Source organism: Mytilus trossulus, chromosome 13 (assembly GCF_036588685.1).
Source record: "Mytilus trossulus isolate FHL-02 chromosome 13, PNRI_Mtr1.1.1.hap1, whole genome shotgun sequence".
Lineage (NCBI taxonomy): Eukaryota > Metazoa > Mollusca > Bivalvia > Mytilida > Mytilidae > Mytilus > Mytilus trossulus.
In genome coordinates this window covers 61,684,718-61,695,662 of record NC_086385.1, presented here as the reverse complement: position 1 = coordinate 61,695,662, position 10,945 = coordinate 61,684,718, and the positions used below count along the sequence as shown (strand labels likewise).

General features: G+C 31.4%; 1 protein-coding gene across 1 annotated transcript; it reads left to right on the top strand.

Annotated features, from left to right (window-relative positions):
* The first annotated feature begins 208 nt into the window (after positions 1–208).
* On the top strand, positions 209–9,357 carry LOC134694553 (uncharacterized). Its single transcript, XM_063555567.1, has 9 exons — positions 209–364; positions 2,690–2,933; positions 3,330–3,481; positions 4,084–4,154; positions 5,396–5,482; positions 5,971–6,060; positions 7,117–8,091; positions 8,721–8,942; positions 9,352–9,357. Exons 1-9 carry the CDS (start codon positions 346–348, stop codon positions 9,355–9,357), a joined length of 1,866 nt encoding a protein of 621 aa, XP_063411637.1. The 5' UTR covers positions 209–345.
* The last annotated feature ends 1,588 nt before the right edge of the window (positions 9,358–10,945 follow it).

Sequence of the window (10,945 nt, the reverse complement as noted above, 5' to 3'; positions counted from 1 at the left end):
AGAATTTTTCTTGACTTCTGTGAAATGATAAAACTCAAAAACGCAACACAGTTGTGGAAATATTCTATATGTACTCCAAAATGAATAATTAGGACTAATAAGTTCAAAAATAAAAATTGGTAGCCAGCAACTAGAAAAGACAAAATTTGCTTCAGAACATAGTACTTAAAGTGCTTGTATTGAAGATGATTATCTCCCCTGATTGAACTCTTCGCCTAGAGATAAACTAAATGCACAGGAAGTTGACAAGATTGTCATTGTCAACAAGCAGACAAGCAGACGGTTTTGTTTTTCACACTCTGAAGCAATGATAATGTGGAACAGGAGGAGGAATCGTTATTAAACATGACAGAAAACAATGCCTGTAAGTTTCTTTAAAATTCATATTTACATTAAAATTCTGTATAACATGTATATACTATAACATGGTATTGGTAATAAAAAAGTTTCTCAAAAGATAGTTCTAAACAAATGACTGACTTTGTCTTTGAATATAATCATGATGTCATAATGAAGGTGATAACTGTTCCTTCAGTGTAAACAGGGGAGGATCCAACCATTTAAAAAGGGGGGCCCAACCCAGAGTAAAAGGGGTGTCCAACTATATGCTCCCATTCAAATGCATTCACCATTGGTTGTCATAAAAAAAAGAGGGTTCCAAACCCCTGACCCCCCTATTGATCTGCCAATGGTAAGTTTTAGATAATATGTCAGATTATGGATGTTAGTTAACTTTGGGGGGGGGGGGGGATTTTGAAATCTCAAACAACAAACAAATATATTTTGTAAATTTATCATTCATAATTCAATTCAATTCAATATTTTATTGAAAAGAGCACAACAATGAGATTTTTCATAAGAATCCTGACTCAAACTTTTTCTTTTAATATATATGTTATTTAAAGATGCCCACCCTATTCATTTAACGCAATATTTTTTTTATCATGTCTATGACCTATAATGGTTTACTTTACATTGACCTATAATGGATTACTTTTTCAAATTGTTATTTGGATGGAGAGTGGTCTCATTGGCACTCACACCATATCTTCCTATACCTATGAACATGATGAAATAAAAGGGCTTAAAAATAACAACCAGGTTTATCATTTTTGCATGCACATATGTTTATAATATAATATGAGACACATGCTGAGACTAAAGACTTCATGCTTGTTATAACTTTTTGGTCTATAATGTAAATAATAGAAAAAAGCCAGGTCAAGGAGGACATCAACCCAATAACTCAATTAGGCAAAAAACATTTAGAGGTTGACTTGTCCAAATAATGATGACGTCTGGCAAGGCTATTTTTTTTTCTGGGACGCCTTCCTACTCCCAGAAAAAATTTAAGAAAGCCTTGCCAGACGTCATAACTATTTGGACTAGAGGTTCACATAAATGTTTAAACATTATGGTTATTTTTTTACACTGTGCCTATGATGGTGATTATGTTTTCTGGTCTGTATGTATGTCTGTTTGTAAGCCTGTACATATGTTAGATGCTCTGTTCCATATCAGGTTGAAGATTATTAGTTAAAGGTAAATTTACCCCCAAGTTGTGCATGTTGACTTGTAGTACAGTACACATGATCATTATAGTGTGATATATTTAAATTTATTTAAGAATTGAATGCTTCTTTTTGTAACTTCATTAGGGTGCAAAAGTGTTGACCGAAGTACATTTTGTATGAAGTGTGTAAGCTCTTCATTCCAAAAATTTGGGCACAGTCAAAGCTTTTACAACCCTATATGTTACAAAAAGAAGCATTCAATTCTTATAATTACTTTTTTAAGCTAGGATAAAGAAACCACAAGTCATATCATTTTCTTTTATTTAATTCACCTGTGGACTTTATTGTGGGACCTTGTGTTATTATGACTGATATATGCTTTATTGTGTAATGCAATTGCTTGAGGAATAACATGTGGTGTGCAGTTAGCCAATCAGAATAATGTATTATAATCATGATAATGAAACATCCATTACCAAAAATGCCCTAATTTCATTGTTATTGAAAGTATATAGTTCATGCCATTCTATTTTTATGCAAATTATCTTATTTGTCCATAGCTTACTGTTTAAAATACAAATATTATTATTATTCAATAGATCAAGAGGAAAAAGATACAAAAGGGAAATTCAAACTCATAAGTTGAAAATAAACCATGGCTAAAAAAGAAAAAGACAAACATAAGTACATAAAAAGCAACACAGAAAACTAAAGACTGAGCAACACAAACCCCACTAAATTTTGATGTGAAACTAGGTGCTCCAGAAGGGTAAGCAGATCCTGGTCCACATTTGCAGCAGTTGTGTTGCTTTAATATATGAGTTCAAACTAGTTGATAAGTTACCTATTCTAATCATGAAGGGAAAACAATCTTAAATTGTTTCATCTACAAAAATGTATATGATCTAGGTAGCAATTATAAATGTGATTATAATTGCCAATAAGACCAGCTTGTACAAGTAACATAGAGTATAATTAATCAAATGAAAGTCACTTGATATTGTCTTCAACAATGAGCAAAACACAATCATTTGACAATACTGTATTATAATTAATAAAGTCTGCTATAAAAGTTTGCTAAAAGGTGTAAAACAAATTATTATTAACCATTGTTAACTAAACTTCTCTTAAATACATTCACATTATGATATTCATACATGTATTTGTATTTACAGGCGAGTCACAATTTGTTTGCAGTTTTGTTAATTCAACAGTACAGCAGTGTGGCTTAATTGAATATAAAAAGACCTGGCCAAGTCGAATTCTTCCCCTAACATGTTGTAAAGATTCAGTGGACTCGCATCTTTACAAATATTCAATAAGTCGTAGGAGTATTGACAGTGAAAGTTCATTATTGAAGATAAGAGCTGGTCTTTTTGAGGAAGATGATGATACGCTAACTATATGCCCGAAACACAGGTACCTAGGCTACTTTTATTCTAAGAATAAGAATAACTTTCCAAAACTTGATCCCTTGTCTATCCAAATTATGAATAATTTTCTAAAGTTGTAACTGCTGAAAATGTCAATAACCACATTCCTGATAGGATTTGTGCAATGACCCCATGTATATGAGAAAAAAAAAATGAGGTGTGCTATAAAGATTAGGGTAACTAGATCATTGTATTTATTTGAGTCTAAAAAATAAGTTGTTTTTAGAAGAAAAAAAGTCAATCAACCCTCAAATGAACAATCTGTACTGAAGTAATAACAAGATTTTTTCTGACTTGATATCCTGGCTGTTTTTGTTGTGATTTTTACATAGAATTTATTGTTCTAGTAAGTTATTACCTTTTATTTTTTCAATTTTTAAAGGTTTGCTCTTGGTGTTGGTTGGAGACCAAGTACACTATGTTCTATAGGATGGAAATGTACAAACAGTAAGAGCAACTTGAAAGGCACTATCACAAAGGAGCAGTCTATTTTTCTCAAGAAATATCATCATGTCCTACTTGGAATTGGATCAGGTTTGTGCATGCTTACATGTATTTTGTTGCTGTTCCAATTGCCAGCTCATATATATGAATCAAATGTTCATGTGAGCTAGTGCCTAAATAACTTGGTAGTCTGCATGTGACTCTTTGAACAAAAAATCTGATGTACATGTCATTTTGATCCTGATACAGACATACATTTGGTTATCAGAAATTGTGTCACTGAATACAATAAGCTACCCCAGCTCAATTAGACAGACCCCCAATAACAAATGTAAACACATACATCTAGACTAGAGGTAAACATACAATCTTCACCAAATTACACATTTCAACAATATGTCAGACATCATCCCAAGTCTATAAAAGTTGTACAAAAAAAAAATCTCCACAGGAAAAAATTTTAAGAACATAAAAGAATAAACATGCAAAAACTACTAACTATGTACCTAACTTGGGACATGCATATAAAACAAAATGAACCTCCCGTTTTGTACTATCATTTATAAGCAAATAAGCCCAAGGAGCCAGGAGAAGTGAATCAGCCTTATGATCATTCTTATTTTTTAAATGAAAATGAATGTCTTGAAATATGCTTTCTTGCTACAATTAAATTTTCAATTTCAATTTTACAGGGGTGTGTTCAAGATGCAGAAAAGAACTTGTTCAAAGAATGGCAGACAAGGAAAACAGAGTTGAACCAAATGTAAGTCAAAACAAGGATATGAAAATTTTCTTACCAGTATGTTCTATTCCTATCAAAAAAAAATATTTAACGTTCTGTGCTCTTTTGCTTTAAATCAGTTCCTGTTAAGTCATTATTGCTTTTTAAGTAGAATTATCACCCAAAAAATATTGGCCTATTTTTGATTATTGGAAGCAACATAGATCTGTTTATCTGGAGTAATAGATTGATATTCAGGTTGCATTGGTAACTATGCCACCTATATTAGATTTGTACGTCTGCTCCTTCATATAATTTCCTACTAGATACGTGTGATAATGGAACATGTTTCAATTGTTTGACACAATGGGATACTGACTGAAGCACATTAAACTTTCTATACTGACAGGTTCATTTAACTCATTATTGCAATAGGGCTTAAGATAAAACCTTTACAGCTGATTTCCTAATGCTTGCAAAGTAAAACTTTGGTTGGCTTGCTTTCTTTGTTTGTATAATTGTTTATACAAGATTTGTAGACAAGATTGACATCTTATAACAATAAATTTATAGGCAAAGTTTAACCTGTAAATATCATATTCTAATATGATTGTACAATATACAAACAAAGCAAGCGAGCTAACCAAAGTTTTGCTCTACTTGTATTAGGAAAATAGCTGTAATTTATAATTCAGCTGATTGCTAATATTTATTAAAGTATTGAAATTTATATTTACTTAAGATTTGAATTTCATTTGTTGATTTAGTTCAGAGCAGGATTCATAATAATATCCACTAACATCTTCTCGTCTAGATATGCATGTAATATTTTCCCATGGACTTTGAACATTAAATGGACAATGATTCATCTACCCACCCCTTATTATATACTAGTATTTACAATTTTTATAATAATTAAACCATTTTGTAAGACATTTCAGTCAATGACCTTCTTTGGTTCTCTATTATCCTTCTATGTCACCTACATAGACATATGGCATAATGAAAATAAAAATATGCAGTATGTTTGCCAATGAGACAACTATCCACCAAAGTTCAATAACCGTATCACAGATGATATTAGATATGCAACTTATATTGTAACTTCCATACCCTTCCCTTTTCATGAATATGACCTACCAAATTAGACCATTTACCAAGTTTGTAATAAAAAGGAGAAAACCTATACTTTAGTCAGCTATAAGTAATAATGGTCAGTTTAAAGTTGTAAAGATGAGATAAATGTGTGTGTTCATCTTTTTCACTCTGTTATTTTTTTTCAGCCTTCAAGTAGCATGAATAGTAATTGCAATGTTGAAGCTTCTGAGTCTACAAATGCTGAATTTATAATGGAAGAAACAAAAGAAGAGGCAAGTCTTTTATACAATTGTTTTAAGAACAATAGTATAATATATACATTCTGTAGTCCTGTAATCATAAAACCAAAGAGGTTACTCTATGTCTATATTCCACAGTTTATGTTTGGTACACACATTATGTCCTGTAAAACTGATAATAACCATATTATATGGTAACATGCATTATGTGACTATTGCATGGCAATAGAAAGTCCCATACCGGGTAAAAAAAAAGGCAGAACACTCATTATTTTAGTAAATTTTCTAAGTTAAAGGAACTTAACTCTGTACAAAATCATCAGACTGGAACAAAATTTCAAACTTGATCTCATGATAAACAAATATATACCAATTATCAAATCATTATCTTCAAGCATGAAGAAAAAAATTGTTAAAAACTTGTCAGACAAATAGACAGACAAACCTAAAGTCGCCTACTCTTCATCAGTAGGGACTAATAAAAATGATAAAATAGTTGTAAAGGTATTTTTCTTTTACAGATTTCACAAATTGATGGTTATGGTGAAGTCACACAATGCAAACAGACAGTACAGGGTGCAACGAAAGCTGCATTTTTACAGATTGATGAGGTAATAGTCATCATATTCAATCACATTTTTGTAGTCTATATAATTATTTATAATAAACCATTTGATGGTAGACTGCTTGCAACTGTATACACCTGGTTGTCTCCTAAATGATTGAGATTTATACAGAAAGCAGCAATAGTTGAAATATTAGTCTTGTGTCTTGCTGGTATAAACAAATTGCTATTGAAAAATTGTTCATGGTTATATAATTCGATAACTTTTTTCGCTCACCTGACCCACAGGCCAAGTAAGCTTATTTAGTCTATGGCCTTCATTATCCGTACTTGTTTTTCTTTGTTGTCCTCTGTTTATTATTTCTAACTATAAAAGATGGATGTCATTAATTCTTTTCTAGTTGCAATGTTTGTAAGAGAGAGTCTATTACTAATTATGCACATAGAATTATTTGAGTGACACAGGCTCTTTAGAGGCTCTATTTTTATAACAGATAAAATCAAATTAATGATTACAATCATATTTATAACTAGGCTTCAAATAAAAGACATGCCAAAAAAATCTCTAATTTATTTATAGTCAAGGGGAGATAACTCTTAATTGATTGACTTTTTAAAAATTCAATTTCAATAATTGATGACATTTGTCTTTTCATTTATTACACAATATGCGCATTGGTTCAGACTGTAATGATAGTACTGTATATTTAAATTCATAATGGGTACTTATAATTGTAGGGTATGCAAATTTTATACATGTATATTTTGATATTGATTTACTTACTCTTCAACCATATGAAATGAAAATTTTCGTTTTCAATGTTTTCTAGTGTTTATTCAACTAAGAAACCATTAAATCATGTTTATCATATATATTTGAAACAAAACCACATATTTTAAGCAAATTGTATGTTGTGATAACAGTTTCTGCTTCAAAACTATTTGATAAATCTTTAATGGGACATGCAATTATCAAAGTGGTTTGCAAGGCACTGAGTATGGGTTTTTTAATATTCAATTCTATCAGATATATTGACTTAAATTGTTTTTTAATTTGATACGTTTGAAATTGGAAATTAAATAATTTACATCTATGTTTCAGGAAAATTTGCAAACAGACTGCCTTAGCATGGACAGCATGGACGACTGCATATCAGAATCTGTGTATTCACAGTCATCTCAATATTCAGAGTGGCAAGATTCACAGGAAAGTCCATCAAGAAAAAGGAAAATGTCACTGAATTCTTTTCTGGAAACAGTAGATATAAGTCCTGTGAAAAAAACGTTAACTGTTGACTTTGATCTTGCATCTGAGAGGACAAAAAATGATTATGTCAGGAAAGCAAAAAGAATAATGCACAGTGTACTTGGTATATTGGTTCCACAACAGGAATCACTATTTGAGGAGGTTCTATATGAATCTAATGCATACAAAGATCAGACTCTTGAGTCATTTTCAAAAGCATATAGCAGTATGTCAAGTTGGGGAACACAGAGACAAATTCTCTCTCTTCTAGTACAAGATTACAGTTACAATCAACTCAAAGACTATATTCCAGATTTATCAAGATACAAATTTTCATCTGCTCGTAAACATGCTGAGGTTGTTGGTGTTGGCAAGCCAGTTTTACAGAAAAAACAATTTAGAGAAAAGGCTACTATTCAACAGATAGAAAACTTTTTAGAGTTCATACTTTCACCAGCTATAATGACTGATTCACCATTTGGAGAATGCACTTATAAAATCTCATCTGGTATTACACTCAAAGTTCCTAAGATTATTCTAAATAGTGTACGTACAAGAACAGTAACACTGTATTTAAAGTATTGTGAAGAAACCCAGAACACTGATATTCTATCTGAAAGGACTTACATGAGACTGCTTGAAGCCATTGAGCCTAATGTGAGAAAGTCCATGAAAGGTTTAGACAATTTTGCTGCTGATGGTAGCCAGGCTTTCGATAACCTGAAAAGTGTGGTAATGACATTAGGAAAAGGAGGTAAAGGACAAGAATGGGCAGAAAAGATCAGCAAGCAGCTCATGGAAGGGAAGCAGTATTTAAAACTGCACTACAAGGTATTTCTATATTATGAACCCTTTCTATTTGTAATGTTACAGTATTGTTTCAGAAAAGGGTAAAAGATTGGTGAATTACAAATAGTGATCATCATCAACATAATTTTGACCTGTCTGTCAGACCACTTGTCTTCAACCATTTTGTTTTGACCAGATAGGTTTTTGTATTAATAACCTTCATTTCTTGATGGATCTAGTTCAAATGTTGTATATATGTCATAATTGTAACTTATTTTTAAATGCAGTCAAACTTTTACTATAAATAAAGGACTGGTACATGTATGTTTCAATAAAAACAAATTATATGACACTCAGCTAATTAATGATTTGTCAGTAATTATTTAGTAAATAATTTGAGAATCTGGTTGATATTTTTATCATATTTCTTTGTGCATACCAACATATAAGAAATTGTTGTATTTGTGTATACGAAATATAAAAAATGAAGATGTGGTAGGATTACCAATGAGACAACTCTCCTCAAGTGAAGACTGACACAAACAATTACATCTGTATCATGTGTATGTCACTGTACGTCCTTCAAAAGTGAGGCTTTTTTTAAACTTTCAGTCTCGTACTGCTTTACTATCTTTAAAGGTATAGCTTACAGTATATTTTTTGTTTTTCAGTTACATGTTAGTTTGGACTCAGAAGTTCCTGATCATTGTGGCAGATTTGGCCTATCATCTGAAGAAAACAGTTTCTGTAGTAAATGTACACATACCCATCATCTTTCTTGTAATGACTGTGAAGCTCTGACCACAACTTTGAAATTGATAGAGGATGCTGCAGATAGCATAACATATACAAACCAAGAACAACAAGATGATACAAAATACATTATTGTACAGGTATTTATTCAACATTATATAGGGCACTATTTGTTTTTTTTTTTTTTATATTGGACAGTGTCTACACACTACATGCACTAGGATACATTTAAAAATGTAGCAAAAAAACATGATAAATATTCAAAATTATTTAGCCCAAACTACTAAAGACTTTTGCACATGCCCATATCATGTACACAATTTTAATCATAATCACAATCCCGAATAGCAGCATTAAATGATTTTTCATTCATTAAGAGTTTGGAACTTTGTTCAGCAAAATTTGTGAAAGAGAGTACAAATTTTGTGTAGCCAACTACTAGAGTTTTCTACCTAGATCCCTTAAACTTAAAAAGAAGACTGCACTTATGATGAAATTGTTTGCCTGATATTAAGGAATTGTTTGAGGTTTTTTTTCTTATTTGTCCAGATTTGAGAGGTAACTTTTCAGTAAATTGTAAAACTTATAGCTGACTATGCGGTATGGGCTTTGCTCATTATTGAAGGCCGTACTGTGACCTATAGTTGTTAATGTTTGTGTCATTTTGATCTTTCGTGGTTAGTTGTTGTCTCATGAACAATCATACCACATCTTCTTTTTTATATTTGATGTAAATTTGCAGTTACATAGTAAACATTCTACATTGATAAGTCATATATTTTGCAACCTGGCTATTTTGAGACTTTGACACATTTTTATTTATTTAATTACAGGGTATTAAAACAATTATAGAGTGGAAGAAACACATTGTGAGATCTGTCAACCAAGACAGGGCAAGGGGGAAAGTTTTAGACACATTGCAACCAAATGAAGCTTTAATTGAAAGAGACTGGGCAATGAAATTTCTTCCATTACAGTATAGGTATATACATGTTTTATATATATATGTGTGATTTATTAAATTAAATGTATTTTAAATGAATTCATATTTGGTCTGCAACTTGACAATGAAGAGTTGTAAATGTGGAACTGTCATATAACTACTTCCTGTTTGCAAATACTTTTTTAGCCACATGATATAGACTATATTTTCACATTTCTTCTACAACTATAATTGCCATATTTTATGTAACAATTACATCACTATTTAGATAATCAGTCCAACAAGTTATAGATGCATACATAGTTTCATTATACAATCTACAATCTGACCAAAAAATGTGAGTTGGTCATAAGATTTTATAGTGTTCTGTCTAGATAGAAAATGACTAGCCTTTGTGTATGTCTATATTCTTAGTTTCTGCATTTGAACATCAATACTTTTCACACATTCTGTTTAAAAATAAGGAGATGTGATTAAATACTATCCAAATTAGATCAAAAGGACAAAGATGCTTACAGATACAGGTTACAGCCTTCAACAATGGACATAATCTATAATGTATTGTAAGCTAGAAAAGGGCTGGTATGACAATATGCAATACAATGCAGCACAAAAACATATGACAGGACATGTGTTTTACAGTTTTGTGTGTGCTCAACCCCACCTATAAATATGCTAGCACAATTTTTTTTTTAAATTGTTAAAGGCACCTTAACATACATATTTTACTTGAACACCTGTGTTTGTGCTATTTTTTTGTTTTTCAAAGTAAATTTATTTTTCAGAGAATCTCAGTCTAATTGGTTTGCCAAACGTGGTCTTTCCTGGCATGTCAGTGTCATAACATTCCAAGAAAAAGAAGGAAAAAACAGTTTGACAGTTCTGCACATCTTTGATACTGCTACGCAAGATGCTGTTACTTCCAATGCTATATTGAAAGACCTACTACACCATGTCAATTCCACTAACAACAATGTTGACACTCTGTATTTAAGATCGGACAATGCTGGATGTTACCATTCATCATATGGCATATTGTCAGTCACTGCTCTGAATGACAATCCTTACAATATAAAAGTAAATAGGATGGACTTTTCTGATCCACAAGGTGGAAAGTCAATTTGTGACAGAAAGGCTGCCCATGTCAAAGCATGCATAAGAAGATATGTAAATGAAGGCAATAATGTAATAACAGCTATA